The sequence below is a fragment of the Channa argus genome, chromosome 9 (genome assembly GCF_033026475.1).
Source record: "Channa argus isolate prfri chromosome 9, Channa argus male v1.0, whole genome shotgun sequence".
Lineage (NCBI taxonomy): Eukaryota > Metazoa > Chordata > Actinopteri > Anabantiformes > Channidae > Channa > Channa argus.
Window position 1 is genome coordinate 12869245 of NC_090205.1, and position 24507 is coordinate 12893751.

Sequence of the window (24507 nt, forward strand, 5' to 3'; positions counted from 1 at the left end):
ACTTCCGTCGCAAAAACAGTGACGTGTCATGAAAAGGAAAAATTTTTTGTTTTTTGATGAAACGTGAAATAAAAAACTTAGCCTTTTCTTAATGTAGGTCCTTCTCAGAATTGTGAAACGTCATCAGTAGAAGCCCACGTACTGTTCTGATTCAAAGTTCGCATCTAATCAAGTACAGATCAATTAACCCGAAGTGTTCTCGCTCCGCCCGTTTTATCGAGGATGCTTTGGGAGTAGATCTGTGTGGACTTGCGGTAGCCAAGTATCCCAGTATTCCTCGTGCACCATCCAGAGGTCTTGGCGAATAGTTGAAGCTAATCTTAGAGCTGATTAAAATTTTATCATAGTGTTGAAGTTATGTAGTAACGTTAGTCTTGGCTTCTATTACATTATTAATAGACGATACTGTTCCAGACTTTCTTTAGTGGAATATGTTTCACAACCCCATCCGAATAATGCGACTATTGCTTGATCTTACTGATGGTGTTACACTTTAATAGTTCGATACAGCAGGCACTTCACACTTCACACAGATTTCTGAGATTTAGTCACAAAGAAAACACAGTGAACATACAGTCTGGGCACGCACCAGGAGAAGAGCGAGGCTGCGTCCACCATACATGTTCACAGTATTGACAGCAGGAGGCGCTATGACACCAAACATGACGTTTGTTTGGCCTGAGCTTCACTGCATCCACATACCAGGAGGCTGGTGTTCATTGTGCCTGTGGAGCGCAGAATAGAAAACACTTGGACTAGTTAAAAGAGTTGTTCCCAAGTGATGTTTCAAAAGACTGCTGGAGCATAACGATGGCTGAAATGTTACAGAGGTAGAATATCTTCAGGTCTTATCTTTTGACTGTTTTGTAAGGACATCAGTTGAGGTGAGTGTTTTATGGATGTTTGGTTAATATGGCACAACAAAAAAAATTGCAGTACATGACATATAATCCTGTTCTGAGTTCCATTGAACAGCTACAGATAATGTAAAAAAGGTGAAACCTAATTGCTATATATCTTGTGTGTGTGTTTGTAATGGGCTGGATTACCATAATTAATCTTAAGTATTTAATAGTTTAGTCAATTCCTGAAATAGTTTACCTAAGTAAACGTAGCAGTACTACAATGTCATAAGATTATTAGAAGTAAAAGTACTGCATTCAATTATTGGCTTATGTGTGTCATCTATATGTTAATTCAGATAAAAAAATATGGTAAAAGTCAAAAGTACAAGTAGCATTTTAGAATGATGTCTATCAATTGTTTGTTTTAATAATTTATTCATTTATGTGTAAACATTTTCATGATGAGGAGGCTAAAGTAAGATTATTCTACATACAGCTATAGACAGCTTAATCTGTAACTGCAAATCAAATGTATTCTTCAACTATATTTTTTATTAATGAAAATCTACAAATCACTAATAAATCTAGTGGAGTGAGCAGCCACCTGAATTCTGCTATGTTTTTCTGAAATTTCTTAAGTTGGGTTTGTAAAATCTGTGCTTGAGTGGGATACCTCAATAAGCCCACTACTTACTTTGATTGTACTTAACCCAGAGAACTACTGATACATTGGTTGATATAATACTTAAATAAATATTTGGTTTAGTTTTTTGCACAGTTTGATGCAATTAAATATGTTGAGCAGCGTCTGGTGACTACAGAGCTGATTTGGCTCTAGGAGCAAATAAAAAGAGGTTGGTTCAGGTTGTAAACATTCTTTCTCTGTCACAATGTAATCATCGGTTTTACCACACTTTGAATTCATGTACTGTATGATATGTGACGTTTTTTCTGCGTCTCAGCGCCACTCCTCAAAATCCTTGTTAAATGAGCAATGAAGAAGATGATCCAGGCCTCTTTTATGAAATGTCTGCAAGCTTGTTTAGTCCTGCTGATGGTGGGAGGACTAGATGGTAAGTATGCCAACCAAATTAGATAAAGCAAAAGATCAAATGAAGAACACCATATTGTAGACCAATAAGGCATAACACCTGTGCAATTTAATACAATACTAGCTCTGCCATGATTTTTTCTTCTGCCATGTTACAATTTCTCAGTTTTTAGGTTGAAACTTTCAGATAGGTGGGTAGTGAGGTTGTACTGGAGTGCATTATAAGAAAAGGCAGTTCTAATGTTTTGGCCCCCTCATTCATTTTAAATAAGGTGGCTAAAACATTAGAACCACCTCTTCTCATAATGCACTCCCGTACCACATGTAGTCATAATGTTATGCCTGATTGGTGTATGTTTTCATATTGTCGGGTATTTTAGGCAGGGTAACAACACCGGAGCGCCTGGAGGCTCCAGTGGGTAAGCCCTTCACTCTGACCTGCAGTGTTTCAAGGGAACGTGGTGAATCCGTGAGGCAGGTGCGTTGGCTAGATGTCCAGAACCAGACTCTGCTAACTTACCAACCTGGCCTCAGAGACAGCGTGAGTGGACAGCAGCATGTGGAGCTCTCCTCCTCCCCAAAGGATGCCTCAGCTATTACCATCCGCAGGGTGGGCTTTCGCGATGAAGGCTGCTACACCTGCATCTTTGACATGCATCCATCTAGTTCAAAGCAGGGGCAGACCTGCCTCACTGTCACCTGTAAGTAAGGCTGTTATTCGCAACTACTGTGACATTAATGACAAAAAATACAGTTTTGGGAAATGAAAGAACACCAATATGTTTTTACAATTTCTTTGCATATCTTATGTAATGGGATCAGCAATAATAACATAGTAGGTTATAGTCTGAATGAAGGATGAAAGCAAATGAAAAAAAAAACAGTCATTTTCCATTATAAAATTTATTAAATATGGAATCATTATGACTAGGTTACTTGTTTACACAATAGGTTTACAACCACATACTCTATCAAATGACTAATGTTAAATTGTCAACAGTCAAAATTGTTTATTGTAATGATATACTGGCTTAAAGCATATTAGAGCCAGTAAGAAAGCTAAGAAGAGTAGTTGTCTTTGGGTTTCTTTGACCTGCATGTAGAGTAGGTAAAAAAAAAAGAAAGAAAAAACAATAAATATGTTGTAACCTGCAGTGAAAGAATTCAGTTAAAAATGAATTTTCAGCCCTATACAGGAAATGACAGGAATGAACATGGTGGGAGAAGCCTCCACTTGAAGGCAGCTTGAGTAATGATCCTGGTGACACACTAAAGAGAAACAGAGCTCACAGTGCTCATATATCCAGAATCATATGAGAAGCCCTGAGATGTCATCAGTATTTGTGTTTGACTTTGAATTCAACAGATTTGCTGTAGTAAAGTATCAATGTAAGTGGGAAATGATATGACTTAGTATAAATATGACATGAATGTATACATTCAGTTTCTGTGGTTTCTACCCTGCTGCTGTTTTAAAAATACGCTTATGTTGGATGCCTGCCCTGTCCACCCACACATTAAAATTAAACAAAATAGACTCCAGGGGCAGTTACTCCTCTCTACAACCTGAATAGCAATATTCAGTGGGGATTTACTGGGATAATATGTAGATGTCTAGCCACCCCTTGACTCCAAAAACATATTGATGTGCATGTTTAGGCTTAGGCAGTTATGTTAATAAAGAGCTGTGGTGCAATGGGAGAGGGGGTGCTGGTTCTACTAACCAGAAGCAGATGGGGAAGATTCCAGTGACTGGGTTTTGTTTGGGTGCCTCCTATTTCTGAATATTAACACTCTTCTGTTCATCCTTTTCTTTCCCTAAACTTTTCTCTTCACTGAATGTGGGTTGTTGTTATTCCCAGCACAAGTCACTGTGGAAAGCAACAAGACAGCAGTCAGCGGCAAGAAGGCATCTCTCTCGTGCTCCTATGGTTTGCCTGAAAAGGTGCAGGAGATTATATGGAGACACCGTTCTGCAAAAGGAGACTCCACAGAGGTGGCCTCCTTTGCAAAACAGAGCGATCCCATGATCGAGCCACTGTACCAGGGGAGGGTCTGGCTCAGCGCCTCCCTGTCTGATAGTCGACTCACCATTCAGCCTGTCACGATTCAGGACGAGGGCTGCTACACCTGCCTGTACAAAACACATCCTGACGGGCTAAAGAGCTCTACGGTTTGCCTCTCCACCTATGGTAACCGACATTCTTCACTACCAGCTGAAAATCATCACGTGTGTATTATATACAGTATTAATCAAGGCCCACAGAGAAGCACAGTGTTCATACAACCGCTGACAAAGTTGGATTAAAGGAAAGGTTTAGACTTCTTTTTTTTTTTTTAAATGCTAATATGCTCATATTTACATGGAAGATGTCATTTTTTCGTGCTCTTGCACAAGCTTCCTTAAATTACAAACTTATTTTAAGAAGTAATTTTCTTACCAAGAAATTTGTGCAATATTTCAAAATTGATAATCCTATACTCAGGCTCTCTGTAGCATTTCATCAAAATGAGTTTCTGACAAGCCTGTACTTTGTATCTATAGAAATGACAGGTACACAAATCTTGTTGTTTTTTTTTTTTGTTGTAGCCACTGGATGTTTTTATGGTAGCACAGCAAGGTTAAGCTGTCAGCTGATTTGTTAACACACACACACACACAGTTGTGTTTCCATGTAAAGAATGGACTATTCGAAGGAATGATGGAGGCAGGGAGTGAGGTCCTGATGCATGACTGTCTCAGTGTTTGCAGCAGACAGTGATTGCCTCTGTGCTTTGTCTCACTCTCTTTTTGCTCATTTGCTTTTCTTCTTTTCTCCTGCTCCCTTTCTCTCGCAGTTATCTCAGCAAACAGATGTGCTTTTGTTTGAAACTGAACTGTACAGTACAGTAGGTATTTCTAGAAGTGAAGCTCCATTAGCATTAATATTTTTTGCTGATCATTGTTGCTTACAGTCTTTCACCCACAGCCCACTCTGAATGATGCAATCCTGCAATCCAAAGACACACATGTTAAGTTAATTGGTGACTCTAAAATGGCCTATGGGTGTATGTATGCTTGAATAAATTTGCATTTATAAATGTATCCTTTTTACATTAGTATATTGTATTGGGGATTTTGAAAGGCCTCTGTTTGGAAATTTAATTGTAGGTACGAGATTTCACCAGCTTAATGCTCACTCGTAGGGTATGATGGTTTGGAGTGGTGTCAGATTTTTTTTTATTTTCCTGTTGGTGGTTTAACCCACCCCAATATCTGATCATATGCAGACCGACTTTTGTCCCCTAGATTTCTGAGAAGATGCTAAAATTAGTGCGGCTACATTTCTGTGGCTAAACGTGTTCTTGCCAACAGAAATACTCTCACTTCTAGTGTATCGCATTCCTTGCTCAGCTCAGGGAACAGGGAATTGAAAACAGCCAGAGATTTACTTATGGATGTTAAGTGTTCAGGAATTCACATAGTTTAGCTGATCCAAAGGCTTCAAGGCTTATCCCAGGTAGCAGTTTATCCAAAGATGTCCAAACAGAGATGTAGGAGCACAAACTAAAATCTGTGTCCTTATACTTTCCTTTTTTCACTTAGTGTTTAACCATTATGTGACATCGTTTAGAGCTTTCAGGTTTGAGGACAAAAGGAAAAACATGTATTATTCTTTTTGCATAGTGCATTTCAGGGAACTCACCATATGCTGAATATCTGTATACAGTATGGTCATTTTTTATTATTTATTAATTTTTTAAAAACTGTGTGCCGTTGTGTTGTGAGTTGTAGCTGTTTCCCTTTGTTTCCCACAGTGCTGCCCAAACCGCAGGTAAGCTACAAGACCACCTCTCCCGGTGTGATTGAGGCCAACTGCACCTGTGTCTCACGGCCCCCAGCAGAGATTGTGTGGAACGTGGAGAGAGATAACCGCACCATAGGGCCGCCAGTGACCGCACAGCTCCCACAGGAAGACGGGACTACTCTGGTCATCAGTACACTGACTGTCCAATCAGGGCTGCTCAAAGATGTCTCCGTCAAATGCCTGGTGCACCACAAAGGGCTTGAGTCACCAATTGCTGTATCCATGAACACTAAAAGTGAGTTGGAGCATGGAGCTCCATTATAAAGCTGTACAAGGTCTTTATTTGTCCAGGACTGCTATACACCTGCTATATTGTTATTATCTGCCTACCACTGGTAAACCAGACAACCACAAACACACATTGTTTTTGACTTTTGAAGAACAGCTCTTGTTTACTTGCCTCTGTCAGACTAATCCTTGAGCACAAAAGCTGGAAATAGGGAGAAACACCTAGTTCAACTCCACCTTAGATCCAAGAAACAGTCAGTTCATATATCTTAAACATGGCTTCTACTTTCTTCTGTTTTTAACCAGATGTGGACGGCTACAGTAACCTTGCCAACCACTTGTTTCTCTTTCTTTCCTCTAGTTGGGACAGCTCTCACCATCCTGATTTCAGTCACCACAGTAGCAGCTCTGTTAGTCTTGTCACTCTGCTTCTGCCTTTGGAAGTGTTTTTTGTGCAAAGAAGGTGAGTGTGTGTGTGTGTGTGTGTGTGTTTGTGTGTGATTTAGAACATGACAGCCACATCAGCTTCTTTTTGTGTTGCTACTTTACCTGCACTCTATCTGCACTTTATATGCAGATGCGTCACTGTTTTCTGACCCTGCATAAAGTAAATTTGGGTGCAGTAGTGCTTAAAATAGAGCAATCGTTTACATGTCAGCCAATGCAGAATCTGAACCACTGTCTCATCAGAAAGGACAATTAAATAGAGCTATGAGGTCTTGTCCACACACTCATTTATATTATTGTTAAATCCTAAAAAAAAATAAATAAATAAAAAATACATTGGTTTTTATACGGTGGTGGCAGACTTTGGGGTGATATCTTACCCAGGGGTTCTCCCATTGTCACGGTCTGTTCGAGCTCTTATGAAAACATGCTTTATTTTAAAATCCTATTAGCTGTGAAATTTAAAATTTTTTCTATCTGTAACCGTACACACCAGACCTCATTTGTCTATACCAAGAACTATAAAAGATTCACTTTTTCTTCTAATGAACATGTTCACATAGTTCATGTAGTTAAATGTAGCTGCAGAATGAGCAGCTGTATATAAGTTTTACAAAGTTGCACAGTTTCAGGTTTGTAGCAGGATGTTAACTAAAATGTTTGATGGTCCTCATCAGTACCCTTGTCATGCTGTCACAGGTGCATCAAGTCACGTTTGAAATAACACTGTACTTTGATAAACAGAATAATGCAGATATTAAAGATTTGGATGCATTTCTTCACAGGGGATTAATTCTTTTAGACCTGACCAGATTCTAAAAAGAAGAGGCAGTACTCAGTACCAAACTTGCAGAACCTTCCCTCCATCATCATCATCATGGCACAAAGGGAAGAGGTTCTGACACACCTCAATAGCTGTTTCTATAGTACAATCCTATTGATGAGCATCAACCTTAGGACATTTGACTCTCCTCTTCGGACTTCTCGTCACCTACATAATGTCCAGGCTATCCTCTCATGATGTCTGTGAGAAAATCTGGATTGGACCATTTATTTCATGCTGGCTCGGTAATGAAGCCGATAGCCACACATTCTACAAAACACAGTGTGTCATTACATTATATTTAATGTTCTTGGAATACTTTACCCTGTTTGTCTCTGTCCTTTCCTGCTCCATAAAAGGAGAAGTCTTTTGGTTTTTTATATTATTCCTAATAAGCAAATCACATGGAAACAAATAAGGCCACATGATGCTCCACTAACAACAACACAAAATCACTCCCATTGACACCATCCTGCTTGTTTAGCACACTAAATGCATATGAAACACATCATTCATACATATGTGTTTAAAAAAGACTACAGTGTCCAGCTGGTGTTTTTGGAATATTTAGTCTTTTTTACACTGTGGAAAATCTATGTGACCTGTTAGTCTAACCAAATCTGGCAACAGTGAAAGTATCACCGGTTTGCAAAACAGAGCGGTTTTATAATTCAAATAACATTTGTTTGTATATTATCACAAACATTTCCATGTATTTTAAAGTGTGGGTGTGTGTGTTTGTCAGAGGATAAATTCCACAGCTTGAATCAATTCCAAGAGGAAGCTGAAAACTTTTTGTTGCCCCGTTAAAAGAAATGCGTATCATGTTACATCATCTGAGAAAAGACCTGAGAGCTGCTGAGCAAAAACCTTAAAGATCCCCCTCTACTGTACATTTAAATAAAACCCTTTTATGTTGCTCTGGATCTATGTGGCTGGTACGCTCACTGGTTCACTTTATTAGCTACACCTGTACAATCTGTTCTAATCAAATATAGCAGCTCTGCCATGAATTCTACTTTCACAGTGTGATACCTTCTCAGTTTTTAAGTTGAAACATCAAAAGGGTGATAATTCTCCTATGTTTTTATTATTGCGGTCATAGTTCATGGTGGAGTGGTGCTGTATTTGTACGTATACAATACATGTATTTGTAAATTGATTGTTATGGCTACTATATTTAAAATAAATGACTTCAGTACGAATCCACCACCCACTATGAGCTTAATAATAAACACATAGAATTTCAACAGAAACAACCTAATTATGATATTGCGTTGGATTAGATTGTACAGGTATATCAGTGAGTGTACCTACATGTAATTTACAGTATGCAGTTTCTGTGATATGCTATGTTTGCATGTAGACATCCATTTGTTTACTTTTTTCAAGAGTACAATGACATGCTGGTTGTTAGACCTCAAGTTCAGTACTTCAGTATTATCCCCCACTAGTAATACAATTTCTATTAACATTCCTTTGTCAGTGGAGACGCTAACAATAAGTCAGGATTGTGGCTGCAGAGTATCTTTAAATATGGGAATGCGCTGTAACTTCCATGACTGTGTAGATAATTGGAGCCCTGAAAAAAAGAAGACAAATGATGCAACTCTGTAAATTTGATATAAAAGATGCAACAAACAATAATAAAACTATTTATAGAAATTGCCTGAATCATTTTGAAATCTTGTCACCGATCCAGGCTTTTTAGATCTGCTTTGTATTTCTTATATTGGATACAGGCAAAATTCCTTTGGCAAACCTGCATGCCAGATGCTCATTTTGTGGGACCTTTTTTCATCTTGTCAGGCGGCTTATGGTGGATCCTGTAAAAACCCAACACATGTGGTACACATACATTTACACACAGCTTACTAAACATGTCAGTTCTGTTCTGAGCTATTCATAATGTAATCTCAGGGATAGTATAAAGTATGTATTGCATCTGTTCTATGTTTTTGTTTTTAACTCAGCACTTATACGTAGGAATATTTTGTGTCCTGTTCCCTTACGACACAGCCAGGCAGAGAAGAAGTGAACTCAAGTGCAGACAAACAGGAAAATCAGCAACCGAAGTTAAACACTTTGTTAAATCAACACCAACAAACTACCTCAAACCCAAGTAATTGAACAAAACACACAAAAAAAGGCAGGAAGTTAAATGGTAAATGCTCTGCACTTATATAGCACTTACACGTACCTATTGGCACTCAAAGCACTTTACATTGCTTCTTATTCACCCATTCACACTCAGAATCATACACCAGTGGGGGAGCTGCTATGCAGCTGGCCAACACTCACCGGGAGCAACTAAGTTGAGGTTCAGTGTCTTGCTTAAGGACACTTCGACATGTGACCAGAGGATCCGGGGATTGAACCAACAACTGTGAGATTGGTGGACAACCGCTCTACCTTCCTGCGCCGGTCATCGTTCAAACACTCTTACAAACACTAAAATACCCGACAGATATACCAGAGGCAGAGAGCAGTCGATAACCTGAGTAAAAGCATAAAAAAACATGGGCAATCCAAGCTAAAATGACTGCCTCACCTTGGCATGGCTCCACATAATTGTTATTTATATCATTTCATCTGTAAGTCCAATTGGACATGTGTGCCAAATTCTTTGAAGGCATCTCTTAGATATAGTGTTAGAGAGAATGGGACAGAAGGAGTTAAAGTAGAGTTTGATCTTTGATTGCCAAAATCTGATCAGTTCATCCCTGAGTCCTGCTGGATGCTTGTGTTAAATTTGAATTTGACTAAATGGATGGAAGTTTTTGCTCAGTTGCTGCAGGTTTGGTTGTACTGTACTGTAGATTTTGAAGTAAAACCCGTGCTTACCCTTCTAAAGCTGCAGAGCTTCAGGCCTCACACTCAGAATCATCATTCATGTTTCAAACATTTCTCAGTGTTTCAGAGTGTAGTGTGTTGTAAAAGAACATGAATATACTGTACTTTTGAACCAAATGACTAAAGATGCAATACTGAAATAATTGTCATCCACCTGAAATGATGCATGTATTTTTGCAGGCCTAATAATACAATTTGACGGTGTGACGGGTTTCTGTGTGTAATAACTGAGGTTAGGTGGGCTACCATAGTGGTTTTGTCTGGGAACGTGAACAGAATAAACAAGTCATTTTTTTTATATAAATGTCACAGCGATCTCAGCTGACATACTGTGTTTTTAGGTTTTGGAGCAGTATCATAAAAAATTAGTGTTTTTTCCTAAATTCTCAAACGAATTTAGCCTGCAGTGTACGAGACTCTCCACACACTATCTGAAAGACCACAGGCTTGATTTAATCTGTCTCAAATGCTTCCTTCACACATGCCGCCACACTCTGAACTAGGGCTTTATTCACCAGACAAACAATGTGCATGCGTGTGTGTGTGTGAGTAAAAGAGAGAGAGGGAGAGAGAGAGAGAGACCGAAAGAGAAAAGAGAGAGTGTACAGGGTAAGTACAGCCAACTTTTGCGTGTGGGCTGTGACCACTAGACACCACTGCTGAGAAGAAAAAATTTCCACTAAGAGGCACGAAAGAATGTCATCAACTTATTTCACATGATGCTGTGGTATCACGTACAGCATTCAATTGAGTATACAGTGAGATCATATTATTAAGGAACATTTGACATTTTCCACATGACATTGTTTGGTCTTGTGTGAGTGTAGGTGGGTTAGAGCATCATGATTCACAACTAAGGAACTTCTTTGCTTTGTCTAAAAAAAACCTGAACAATCCACTCGCTTGACATGTGGTCAACATATTTAGAGGAATTGTAACCTTAAAGATTGAATTATATTAAAACCACTATAGTTTTTATAGAATTGCTTTGACCTGGAACCTTATTAGCAATAGTTAACAATGTACATACTATTTCTTTCTTATGTGTTTTATTGCCATTTTGATCTTGTCAGAAAAATAAACAAATGCCTCTGAGAAATACATACAGTATTAGCAATCACTCACTAATAATAGTGGATTTGTATAATATGTTTAATTTTATGCAATTTACCCAGGCATGTTAAAATAAAATATCAGTACTTACAAAATGCTAAACAATGGCTAATAACACAGTTCACTTGTTCTTGAACTGAGATCAGACTGGGAATGAATTTGTCCATATTTAGTGATGTTTGTGACAATCTCCAGTGGATAACGTAGGTTAATGGAAAGCCAGACAAATTAAATTTAAAATACCTCTGTGGTTTATAATTATTAAATTGTGTGTTCAGTACAAGTTATATGAAAGCGGTGATTAGATGGTGTATTGATCTATGGTTGTCTTTTCCAACATAATGATCTACACACTCCTAAGTTGTCTTTGCTTCTCTTTCTTCTCTCATTTCTTTGTTTCTGTCATAGTTTAGTTCTGGCAGCATTAAATACCCAATCGATGGGGGGGCTGTAGCTCAGTGGGTAAGGCAGATGTCCACATACCACAGGGTCAGTGGCTCAGTGATTAGTTCCCCTGTCCCGGTTATGTGTTGAAGTGTCTTTAGGCAAGACACTGAACCCCAAGTGGCTCCTGGTGGGTCAGGTGAGCAACTTGCATGGCAGTCATCTCCACTGGTGTTTGAGTGTGTGAGTGATAAGCAACATTGTAAAGCACTTTGGATAAAATTGCTATAAAGGTGGCCATTTACAATTATTTACAATGAGAGTTGCATTACCTTTACTAAATTACAAAACATTTCATAACATTTCAATGTCAAAGCATGCAAACCATGCATCAACATCATTGTGGTCGAGCAGAAGCTTTTCCTCTATTCGGCCACAATGATGTTGGTGTAAGAAGTGTTCTGATGTACTTTTAACTTCCTGCACTTCTAAGCTAAACCACATTTCTGATCGATGGAACTGGTGAAAAACAGAAATTGTACCTATGAAAAACACAAAAATATGTGTGTATGACACATATAAATAATAAAAACAGTTTTTTTTCTTAGGTAGCACTCTACATGATAAGTAATAGAAATTATGTTTAATAAAAAAAGAAATATGAAGGACACCACACCCACTACCCCTTAAAAAAACAAAATGTCTCCACACACACAGGTCAGGAATATCCCAGCCTGCCCAGACAGAGGCGTTTTCAGAAAATCATAATCCTTCTCTGGTAGTGGGTGAGGAGGAAGCTTAAGGGTTGTAGCATCCATGTCAAAAATAGGCTACTCTCATTAAATTGCAACCAGACTACGCTGTGCAAGCTGTGGAACAATTAAGTTACTTGAGCTACTTGGTTGCCATGGTAACTGGAGTGGTAACAGGAAGAAGTCCGCAAACAAAAAGAACACGTCACATCATTCTCGGTGGGGCTACTGTAATTCTTAGTAGAGCTCCATCGAGCCCGACCCTGACTCCTCCTATGGCCAAGCTGATTTTGTTTTTTTTAAGATGCCTCTGAAACATTAGTCTTCATACTACCAATTCAGAAGCTTCGGCCGACACAGTGAAACAACTCATAAAGGCCTCCAAGTCACATATATGAAATGAATAGCACATAAAGAGCTGAATAACAAAAATCACACAGTCAACAGTGCTTCTGCTATATGTAGGTGGAATTAAAATAGTGCATCTGTGTGACCACAAGCCTCCTCTGTTCACAGCTTCTGTATGTGGTCTCTTAAGTGACATGTGTTCCGTGAAGACATCGATTTTCCATCGATGTCTTCACCTCTACTTGTCTGTGACAATCAAATATGTTCAAGATACAATAATGGTGGCATATTCTGTGTTTTTCAGTTGTTCAGTCACCATATGCTGTTTTCTGTCAGGTAGCATAGATTGCACATGGATGATTTCAGCATACACTCCAAAGTAGGACACTTGACTTTCATTTGCCTTGTTTGCCAAGGGTTGGTTCCCACTGGTGATCAGGGGTGGTGTTGAAAGAAGCGTCCCGCTACTTGAAAAGTAGATGTCATTCAGAACGGCGAAGTGGTCTTGCATTACGAGAGTTGTTGGATCATGTCTTTTGGGGAGGTCAGGTATCGTGAAGGTGGACATTTCCTATGACACAAAGATGCCGGATTAAAAAAGAAATAAATAACTAACATGGTTAAAAAGTTTGAACATGGGCTAAAGTAATAACTCAATTTTCAGAAATACACTTTATTTGCTTGTTGAGTATTTGATGAACTTCTAATTTAACTCTTGGCAGGTAATATGAAGCAGCAATAACTGAAAGCCAACTGCTTAGCATACAACTGGTCTTACAGGGATAATTTTGTGGTTGCTTAGCCCCAACCACAAGACTGCAAAAAGATTATCAAATAATTATCTGTCACAGCCCCTCTTAAAAACCACAGATTTTGTTCTATTTTCTAAACTAATTTACAAACTAATTACTGTGGCAAGCAGATTTTGTTACATTTGGATAAGGCCAGACTTATTTTCTTTATATAACACTAGGTTAGCAGTGTTATATAAATTCTTAGGAATCTAATTTAATAAATCACATTCCAAGGAAGAAAACAACCATTTTTACCCCCCCCAGAACTAATCCTTTGATTTACAAGTATCATATACCTGTCTATGAGTTGGCTTGTAGGTGAGTTTTCCTGTGAAGAAAATTATATATATGTTACTAAGGTGGTAAAATCCACAAATGCAAAAAAAATGCAAAAAAATGTCTAATGTTCTTACGTTTCCAGTCACAAACATGTATGTAAGTTAGCCCAGATAAAAGGATGACCAGAGAAGCTGTGCCAACACAGATGCCGACATATGGAAGCCAGGAATGTTTATTACCAACAGAGCTCACGGTCACTTCTATAAAAGAAGAAAAAACACATCAGTAGTTCCAGTGTGTCTGTAATAAAATACATACACTTTGCTCAACAAATAAAAGTCCATACCTTCATTATTGTCAAAGGTTTCAACCGTCAGGTTTAGGTCTATAGGGGACAGTAGACAATGTGATAACTAGATGTTGCACAAGAAATGTTGACATTTGAATATTTTAAATATTTTTTCAATGATGGAGATTAAAAATGTCTTACTGTCTAATTAGTATCATTGCCTACTGTCTGAAGGCAGTGATCTTACTTAGAATTAAACTTTACTCTTGAGATTTTGACATATTGAATATTTTGAATGTTTTGGCACTGATGAGACTAAAAATGTTTTACCTGAAACTGAGATATTGATGACGTGTCCGACTATTTGGTATCCTTTTATATCACATCTGTACAGGCCGTCATCATGACTGGAAATATTATTGAAAGTCAAATACGAGACCAATTCATGTTTACCAGAGTCGTATTTCTGTCTCATTTCTACATTTGCTGTTTTAATAATCAGTTCACAGTGGTCATTTCTAAGTAGTTTACACCAGGTGACATTTAATGATTTTCCACAGTGTTGGACAGGACACTCGACTGTCACAGGCTGATGTGGGACAGTTTTCAGTGTTGTGCCTCTTCGAACCAATAGCCCAACTTCACACGAAGGAGAAAAGTCTGAAATTATAAAACTAAAATTAGACTTTCGTTCAAAAGATTAATCATTTATCTTATCTGGTCTTGTTAAACTGGCTTTAGATTAGTACGACCTTTTACTTTTGGTTGATGTTAAATACTTTTGGATTACCCAGTACAAGTCTCATAAATACAGAGAATAGATGTGGTAGCAGCAGGTGTTGCCTATACAGCAGTACATCAATGAATTCAAAGTGAGCACTTTGTCTTCATCATTTTTACCTAGTACCAACAAGCAGCAAAAATGGACAAAACAGAATGGGACACGTCATGTGTTGAATTAACGAACAGAATTTAACCAATATGTGTTTTTGATGAAGCCTATATACTAAACAATTATTTTTATCTCAGGTGTTATATTTGCTATTGTTCAACTAATAACTTGTTCATGTTCATTCATGCTCTGCTGTATCATGACATAAAAGAGTTAAAATGCTTACCTTCATCTTTTCCATAGACAAAAGTAAAACAAGAAAAAATCAGCAGATAGCTGTATGGTAGTCGATCCATTAGTCTCAGCATGTTCATAACCTCAAACCTGTCAAAGAAACCTTGAACACAAGCTTGTGCAGTCACTTCATTCATATACTAACCACTTCCTGACCTAACACATATATTTAAGTCCACCCTGCTTGTGTGTGCATATTGATATGTCATGGGTTACTCTGTTTCTGATGGGTTGCATGTTTGAAAATAGCATATTATGATTTATCTTGAATTTATTATTATCATTATTATTCTTTTACAGAAACACTTCTTCATATCCTGTGTACAGGCTAATGTGTTAGGAATATTACATTTGTCACATCTTGTCAGAAAAGCCTGGGATCATCTTTGTAATGTGCACAGATTCATCATCAGGGATTGTGTTTATCTAATTTTTCAAACTAATTCTAATGGAAGTATTTCCAAGCTACAAGGTCGTCACATAAGATACCTTACAAGTAACAGCGGATGTGTGGTGTGTTGACACTTTACCGACAGGAAAGGTCTTAGGTGCTCAGTTCATTTTTAGTTCTTCCTATGCAAACTGCAGATGGTACATGTTGACTCATTTGAATCACATGTAATACGCCCCCAGTAATATGCTGGACAGTATATTTGATCATTTTGGTGTTTTCCCTTGAAGAGTTGACTGAGCCAGCAAAACGTTTTTGCATTACTAATCATAAATGAAAGCACATTTTAAAGACACAATGTTAACTTTTCAAAGCATAAGGTTTTAATACACAGGTGAAGCCAAAAAGAGCTGCATAAAGTCACACACAGATTTGAAAAGAGTACAATTTTAAATTAGTATACACATGACAAAATAATTAAGATGACAGATTTAAAAAATACCAAACACAATACACATTTAAAATCACAGATTTGTCCTAAATGGTGAAATTTTAAGGTCACATGTTCAGCAATACATGATGGTATCATACTCTGGGTTTTTATGTTGTTCAGTCAACGTATGCAGTGACATGGCAGGTATCCCAATATACAGTGTATGAGACATTTGATTCTCTGCACCTGCTGTGAAGACATTAAATTAAAAAAAAAAGGAATTCACCATGATGAAGAATTTTGTGTCGCTGACTTAAAATGTTAATGTTAACATGTTAATGTTTTTACATACGTTTCCTTTCATAATTCAGCAGGATTGCTACTGTCAGCAACTCAACCAGAAGTATTGTGACAGCTGGGATAAGAAAGAGCAGCCACTGCAAAGACTTTTCATCAGCAGAGCTCACGGACACCACTACAAAAGAAGAACCAAATCAGATCCATAGACTGTAACTTATAAAATATATGTATACACACATTGTACAGCATATACTATATACATATATGTACATACATACACATTGTTAAACAAAAAATGTTCTTACCTGTTTTATTGTCAAAGTTTCCAATCCTCAGCTGTAAGTCTGTAGATGATGATACTAAGCAGAATAAGAATTTACACTTGAGATTTTGACATATTGAATATTTTTAAAGTTTTGGCACTGATGAGACTAAAAAGGTTTTACCTGAAACTGAGATAATGATGACGTGTCCGACTATTTGGTATCCTTTTATATCACATCTGTACAGGCCGTCATCATGACTGGAGATATTATTGAAAGTCAAATACGAGACCAATTCATGTTTACCAGAGTCGTATTTCTGTCTCATTTCTACATTTGCTGTTTTAATAATCAGTTCACAGTGGTCATTTTTAAGTAGTTTACACCAGGTGACATTTAATGATTTTCCACAGTGTTGGACAGGACACTCGACTGTCACAGGCTGATGTGGGACAGTTTTCAGTGTTGTGCCTCTTCGAACCAATAGCCCAACTTCACACGAAGGAGAAAAGTCTGAAATTATAAAACTAAAATTAGACTTTCGTTCAAAAGATTAATCATTTATCTTATCTGGTCTTGTAAAACTGGCTTTAGATTAGTACGACCTTTTACTGGTTGATGTTAAATACTTTTGGATTACCCAGTACAAGTCTCATAAATACAGAGAATAGATGTGGTAGCAGCAGGCGTTGCCTATACAGCAGTACAGCAATGAATTCAAAGTGAGCACTTTGTCTTCATCATTTTTACCTAGTACCAACAAGCAGCAAAAATGGACAAAACAGAATGGGACACGTTATGTGTTGAAGTAACGAATAGTTAACAACATAATTTTTTATTAGTTTTCTTTATGTTGCCCAATAAATGTAATTAAGTTGTTGAGGAAAATTATATAGATGTTGAACCTAATTGTGCAGGTTTGTTCTTCTCTGTCACTGGTTTTAAATAGAGAGGACATTGGTTCTCAGTTCTCCCAACATTTAAAAACGTTTCAACAACAAACAACACAACAACGATTGTCTGGCTTTCATGTTAGTTCCTAATTTTTTTTTACCAAAAATCATTCATATTTTTAATTTAACCAATACGTGTTTTTATTGAATCCCATATACTAAACAATTATTTTTATCTCAGGTGTTATATTTGCTATTGTTCAACTAATAACTTGTTCATGTTCATTCATGCTCTGCTGTATCATGACATAAAAGAGTTTAAATGCTTACCTTCATCTTTTCCATAGACAAAAGTAAAACAAGAAAAAATCAGCAGATAGCTGTATGGTAGTCGATCCATTAGTCTCAGCATGTTCATAACCTCAAACCTGTCAAAGAAACCTTGAACACAAGCTTATGCAGTCACTTCATTCATATACTAACCACTTCCTGACCTAACACATATTTAAGTCCACCATGCTTGTGTGTGCATATTGATATGTCATGGGTTACTCTGTTTCTGATGCGTTGCATGTTTGAAATTAGCATACTGTGATTTATCTTGAATTTATTATTATCATTATTATTCTTTTACAGAAACACTTCTTCATATCCTGTGCACAGGCTAATGTGTTAGGAATATTACATTTGTCACATCTTGTCAGAAAAGCCTGGGATCATCTTTGTAATGTGCACAGATTCATCATCAGGGATTGTGTTTATCTAATTTTTCAAACTAATTCTAATGGAAGTATTTCCAAGCTACAAGGTCGTCACATAAGATACCTTACAAGTAGCAGCGGATGTGTGGTGTGTTGACACTTTACCGACAGGAAAGGTCTTAGGTGCTCAGTTCATTTTTAGTTCTTCCTATGCAAACTGCAGATGGTACATGTTGACTCATTTGAATCACATGTAATACGCCCCCAGTAATATGCTGGACAGTATATTTGATCATTTTGGTGTTATCCCTTGCAGGATTGTCACTGTCAGCAACTCAACCTGAAGTATTGTGACAGCTGGGATAAGAAAGAGCAGCAACTGCAAAGACTTTTCATCAGCAGAGCTCACGGACACCACTACAAAAGAAGAACCAAATCAAATCCATCCACTGTAACTGATAAAATATATGTATACACACAGTGTACAGCATATATTATATACATATATGTACATACATACGCATTGTTAAACAAAAAATGTTCTTACCTGTTTTATTGTCAAAGTTTCCAATCCTCAGCTGTAAGTCTGTAGATGATGATACTAAGCAGAATAAAAATTTACACTTGAGATTTTGACATATTGAATATTTTTAAAGTTTTAGCACTGATGAGACTAAAAAGGTTTTACCTGAAACTGAGATAATGATGACGTGTCCGACTATTTGGTATCCTTTTATATCACATCTGTACAGGCCGTCATCATTATTGGAAATATTATTGAAAGTCAAACACGAGACCAATTCAAGTTTACCAGAGTAATATTTCTGTCTCGTTTCTACATTTGCTGTTTTAATAATCAGTTCACAGTGGTCATTTTTAAGTAGTTTACACCAGGTGACATTTAATGATTTTCCACAGTGTTGGACAGGACACTTGACTTTCAGAGGCTGCTGTGGGACCGTTTTCAGTTTTGTGCCTCTTCGAACCAATAGCCCAACTTCACACGAAGAAGAAAAGTCTGAAATATTAAAATAAAGATCACTCATCATATATCTTGTCGTGTGTAACTCTCTTCAGTTTAAGGTGCTTTTATTGTGTTAACTCATTTATATAATTTTGAATTCTTTGTACTTATAGTATAATCAACACATGATAACGGAAATGCTACCAATTCGAATTGGTTCTAGTCATAGAATCATTGGGTACAGATAGGGCACAGCTCATTGCTTTTCCCTGATCACACCCAAAACCCAAAGTAGCACAGATTATCTTGACGGTCTTTCCTAATCCATTTTTTCCTAAGCTTTTAAGAAACATGTATGTTGTATTGCTACTGTGCCCCATAATATTCAGGTACCATGTGATTTTTTGGTTAACTCTGCCATTGCAGTTTTTTCTTACCATTTTGATTCTTACATTTGTGTATTTTTTCCTTCCAATTTCATATGAGTGCCTAAATACTCGTTTTATTTTTACCTCAAAGGAAAATGTTTCATCAATATCTGTCTTTCTGATTAATTGCTCCAATTTCTTCAGAATGTTTCCTCATTCTCTCTTTAAAGTCACATAAAGTCTAAAGACTTACCAACATCCTCTTCTGACGGGGAGACTAATATAAAACAACAGAAAACAGCATCATACGTGGCAGTTTGTCCATGAGGATTATCATGTTTAGACCTAACACTTCACAAATCTTAGAGTCCTTAGTGGATGGGGACACTTCACTTGTGACTTACCCCTTCCTGTCTCCTTAGAGACTGCCCCTCACAAACCTCAAAACCATCCTGTCAGAAAGCACTGTTTCTGCTGTGCACATTGTGTGTAACTTAGTGATTCTTTAATGATGGTGCACTGAAATGCTCTTTTAAACCAAACTATGTATTCAGTCCAGAAACTGAGACACACATTTACTAAAATGGTTAAATAAAAAGGTTAAATAAGTCATAAGTCATAAGCATGATGAAAGAGGAACAAATGCGTTCTGCGCAAACTTTATTTTTAGTATATAGTGTAGTATTTCTGCTATAGAGGCCACATACACTCTCATCAAACATTAAAGCCACATTAGGCAGCTCTGTACAATATCACCTGAACGTTTTCATCATCTGTATGAAATATTAAGATGCTTTTTGTGCTCCCCTTGTCCCATCTGTCCAGATAGCCGGGTGTGGGAATCACACAAGACTTTTCCAACAGCGCCCTCCAGTGTATAACACAAAAACAATCATCACCCACATCTTTGATACCACCTGGCAGTTTTAATATAAAAATGTTATATAATTTAAACTACTAAATTAAGTAATAATTGCTGATGTATCATTGTGGATTAACCACATGTCTGGTTAAGTTTAGTTCCACCTTATTTTTTCTTAGTTATTGTACACGTTTTGCCGTAACAACCATTATCTGTATTCTTTAAAATACATAGTACTGTTACTTGAGTGATAAATTTGAACTAGTCAAAAACAAAAAAATGATCTGACATGACCACTTTCAGGTCAGTAATTCATTAGGAATTGCTTTGTTGAGACATTTCTAAACTGAGTTTACTGCTTGGTTTCTATCACAGAAATATTTTTAAATTAACATTGCCCCCATGAAGTTTGAGGTTTATGTTTAGCCTTTACAAAGGTCTGGTTAGTAAGTTAAACTGGACATGTCACTGAAGGTGAGAAAAGGTCAGTGACTTCCTCATATTGCTCATCAAGATAAATTTGCACAAACATGCAAATGGGCCTAAGCAGTAAAAGCAGCAAACATTACAGTAAGCGTGTACTTGCTTGATCTTGATCTACGCATCACATGCAGATAGTTTCGGTTTTACTTGCAGATGGTTTGAGATATTTACTGGTGATACCCAAGCTAAACAAGGGGAGACTTAATATTTTATTATGCACTGAAAACTTTTAATAGTGTATTTCAGCAGGAATGGAGGATAATCTACAACCATAACAGGTTTTATTGGGACAATAAAAGATATTGATGGATTCTGCAGTGCTTTGTACGCTGTTTTTGTGATACATGTTGTCCTCTACAACATTACATCAATTTGCGCGTGTGTCTATGTGTGTTGTTAGAAACTATTGCAAGCAGGAAATCAATAGAGCGCATACATAAATAGGTCGTTGTGTGGTCTCTTCTCTCTCTCCCTTTCTCTCTCTCTCTCTCTCTCTCTCTCTCTCTCGCTCTCTCTCTATCTCTCTCTCTCTTTCTCTACTGTGGCCTGTGTGCACTTGTGCTGTACAGCAGCAGAGATCAGTTAGATCTGTGACTAATACAGAGTTAGTCTTAGGGTTGTTCTCAAGCAAGCAGACACTAGTACCGGCCTCCTGCTGACAGATACAGTGTGAACATTCAGATTGTGAGGGTACATCATGGGAAACTGCACGTCAGGGTAAGTAATCATCCTATCATCCCAGACATATGCAGAGGGCATCACTTAGATGTTACATAGCAATATTTCAGCACATGTTCATTATTTTCTGAAACTTTCCTAAAATGGGCGCACATTGATTGGTTACATTAGAAGAAAATGCGAGCAGAATGGTCTAAAAAAAACTATATCAGGCTGTTAGCTGTCTTTAAATGGCAGTGTGTCATTGACTTCTACAGTTGCCCTAGCAAGGAAATAGTGGTTAAAGTTAAAAATAGACTTGGTTTCAGTCCCTGTGTTCATCAACAAAAAGACTTAGTAGTTTTGTAACACAGTATGATATTGGCACAGTCTCATCTGAAATGTTGACCTAGAAGCACCCCAGGTTCCATGACCTGCACTGTTAGTCACCGACAGACCGTTGGCATTGGACAGATGTGGGATGCAGGCATATGTAAAATGTTTCCTGTTGCAGCATACACTGTCATTTGTAAAGCTGTCAAGGAAATACTTCTAAGGAAAAGGGCACTTCTGAAATGCTGCTGCAAATGTTATTTTATGATAGCCTGCTTAATGATAATTAAATCATTAACATTTCTTTTAAGTGATTTTACGGGTGTTATCAGTCTGTGCCTAATGCTATGTTCAACTGGATGACTGTTACCTTATTAATGTCTCATTTCTTATTTCAATTTGTAAGGAAAAAGAAGAAAAATAAAGGTAACTACACTGAAAATAGTATTCACAGTATTCGTTCATTTATAGTATAAAAATATTCCATTACAAATATTCCCTAAGAATTTGCATAGTGTTGTACTTTTTTTTTATGTTTTCCTTTTCAGAAGATTCACCAGATACTACAAACAACGCAGATAACAAGGTAGACCTGCCAACTTCATTGAGCCTATTTTTGTTAATCATAGATGTTCATAGGTATCAGCTCCAGCTTTTCATGGGACATTGTTCCTGTCATTTTATCATCAGTCAGTGGAGCTGCCTTGTTAGATTTGCATACTGGAGCATTAGTTTGGCCTCTGTTGTAAAAAAAAAAAAAAAACATGGAGATGTTCATCTATGGGATGCTCTAGCTTCAACCCACATCAAGAAAGTATTTTTACCACTGTATGAAAAATTACAGTAGACTAAATTATTTGTAACATGTGTTCAGGAGAGGGGTTTTGCCACTTCACTTTGTGTATTATCTTATGACAGCCTGGTGAGGATGTAACGTACGCTTCTATTGACCACACCACTGCCAAAGGATCAAGAGAAAGCAGAGCTACGACTGACAGTGATTGTGACTATGCCACAGTTAATGTCCCAGCAACACTAGAATCTGAAAGTTCATCTAAAGACGAGTGCACAGATGATTATGTATTGATGGGATAGTTAGAATAGAGAGCTAGACTAAGAAATATAAACAGGAGAAAGTGTCTAATAATCTGTAACAATGAGCAAGATCGTTTACTGCTGAACTGTCAAGTTTCCAGTTGAACTGTTCTCAAATCTTGATCTTCAATGAAGAAACTGTAACGTAATGAAAAAAAAAACAAAAAAAAACACAGAGACCCCAGCAGCTGGTTGTGGAAAACATCAAGCCCTAAGACGTTTCTCTCCACTTCTGTGGGAACCTTAAGCCTGCACACAGCTGTGGTATTTCTTTCTCAAGAGCACAGTCTTGCATCATTCTGCCCTCTTACAGAAGAAACTCCGCCTGACAATGTAAAGCGTTTTAGCAACATCACTATGGCCAAAATTTTGAAGTAATTAACAGGAAGGGGACCTGGTGTTTGGGCTTGCATATTTGAAGACTGAAAAACTTTCATCATTATCATCATCACCATCATCATCACCATCATCATCAAGAACAACGCCAGTAGTTTCTGACATACTCCTGCAGGTTACACCATGATATGACTGTGTGTAAAATTGTTCTAAATGCATTAGTGTAAAACATTAATCAACAGTTATTTAATGTTAAGCATTATAAAAAGATATATATCGTGTGTGTTTGTGGCGCATTCGTGACATACTGGTAGGGCTCAAAACACTTGTGGCAATCATTTGTAAATTTTACCAGCAACAGAGACTATTTTTAGTCTCAACATTAATGACGGACATGAAGCCACTAGATTTTATTTTATGGATCAAAATTTGTGTATGAAATGAAATGCTTCCTGCTAAGAAGAACAGGACAGCAACTTAGTAACCCCGTAAACAGAAAGTGAATTTTGAAGAAACACAAAGACTTTTTAATCCAACTGGCTAATATCAGTTCACTGGCTGTCACGCTCTGGTGTGATGAAATTTTGATCTTTATCGTCTGTTCTTGGTGAGACAAAGCTTTGTTTCACCTTTGTTTGAGCTGCCATATGCCATGTTGAGCTGCATCAAGAAGCTTTTACCATCAATGTGCACTTGCCAAATATAAACTACAGCTCAACTATTTACATGATAAAATGACACAATTTTCTGTGTAATTTGTGTCATTGCTACATTACTAAATAGAAGAATGTTATTTTTTGACCTTAGTCCACAACAAAAACCACCAGCTCATTCTTTCAGTGCAGGATTCAGGAGAAATGTTGCTCATCACTTAAACATAGCACAAATACACATTTAAAGCTTGAGAATGAATAGCTTTTTATTATTATGTGTTTTGTTTGGTTTTTAGGGGTTTTTATGTAATTGTTTTTGTTTTTTTTTTGCATATGTAGAAAATCTAAATATTGTAATTTTCTCTAAGCTTGTGTCTATCTGCGGGATTATTTATCTGTATGACTGTGTCTAAAGTGGTAGAGTTGTGCAATAAGTTGCATTTGTTTCATTGTCATTTTATTGATTTTTTTTATTGATTAAAATTTGTCATTTACCATTTTTTGTTCATTATTCTATTGTAATAATCAATTGCCTTTGCTGAACATAGTCATGCAGTAATATTCTAGGTTTAAGGTCAGAACTTAGCTAGATATC

The 24507-nt window shown here is 37.2% G+C and overlaps 3 protein-coding genes and 1 long non-coding RNA gene across 5 annotated transcripts; 2 read left to right on the forward strand and 2 right to left on the reverse strand.

Annotated features, from left to right (window-relative positions):
- The first annotated feature begins 687 nt into the window (after positions 1-687).
- zgc:113337 (uncharacterized protein LOC503741 homolog) lies at positions 688-8907 on the forward strand. 2 transcript variants are annotated; one of them, XM_067515759.1, is made up of 7 exons: positions 688-884; positions 1808-1918; positions 2341-2597; positions 3759-4088; positions 5695-5979; positions 6334-6435; positions 7205-8907. In XM_067515759.1, exons 2-7 carry the CDS (start codon positions 1833-1835, stop codon positions 7210-7212), a joined length of 1068 nt encoding a protein of 355 aa, XP_067371860.1. In that variant the 5' UTR covers positions 688-884; positions 1808-1832; the 3' UTR covers positions 7213-8907. The 2 variants fall into 2 exon arrangements, with proteins under 2 accessions (XP_067371860.1, XP_067371859.1); XM_067515758.1 differs by having other exon boundaries at positions 690-884; positions 2277-2597.
- Positions 8908-10265: 1358 nt separating this feature from the next.
- si:ch211-214p13.8 (B- and T-lymphocyte attenuator) lies at positions 10266-15305 on the reverse strand. Its single transcript, XM_067515760.1, has 6 exons — positions 15173-15305; positions 14385-14714; positions 14112-14150; positions 13900-14025; positions 13783-13814; positions 10266-13263 (listed from the first exon to the last, which is right to left on the reverse strand). The coding sequence occupies exons 1-6, from the start codon at positions 15258-15260 to the stop codon at positions 12958-12960; spliced, it is 921 nt and encodes a 306-aa protein (XP_067371861.1). The 5' UTR covers positions 15261-15305; the 3' UTR covers positions 10266-12957.
- Positions 15306-15956: 651 nt separating this feature from the next.
- LOC137132789 (uncharacterized) lies at positions 15957-18450 on the reverse strand. The gene is made up of 5 exons (XR_010915181.1): positions 17791-18450; positions 16751-17080; positions 16610-16663; positions 16357-16479; positions 15957-16253 (listed from the first exon to the last, which is right to left on the reverse strand). It is a non-coding gene; the product is annotated as an uncharacterized lncRNA (long non-coding RNA).
- A 2921-nt stretch (positions 18451-21371) lies between these two features.
- si:ch211-214p13.7 (uncharacterized) lies at positions 21372-24409 on the forward strand. The gene is made up of 4 exons (XM_067516879.1): positions 21372-21555; positions 22235-22254; positions 22377-22414; positions 22747-24409. Exons 1-4 carry the CDS (start codon positions 21536-21538, stop codon positions 22921-22923), a joined length of 255 nt encoding a protein of 84 aa, XP_067372980.1. The 5' UTR covers positions 21372-21535; the 3' UTR covers positions 22924-24409.
- Positions 24410-24507: the final 98 nt, after the last annotated feature.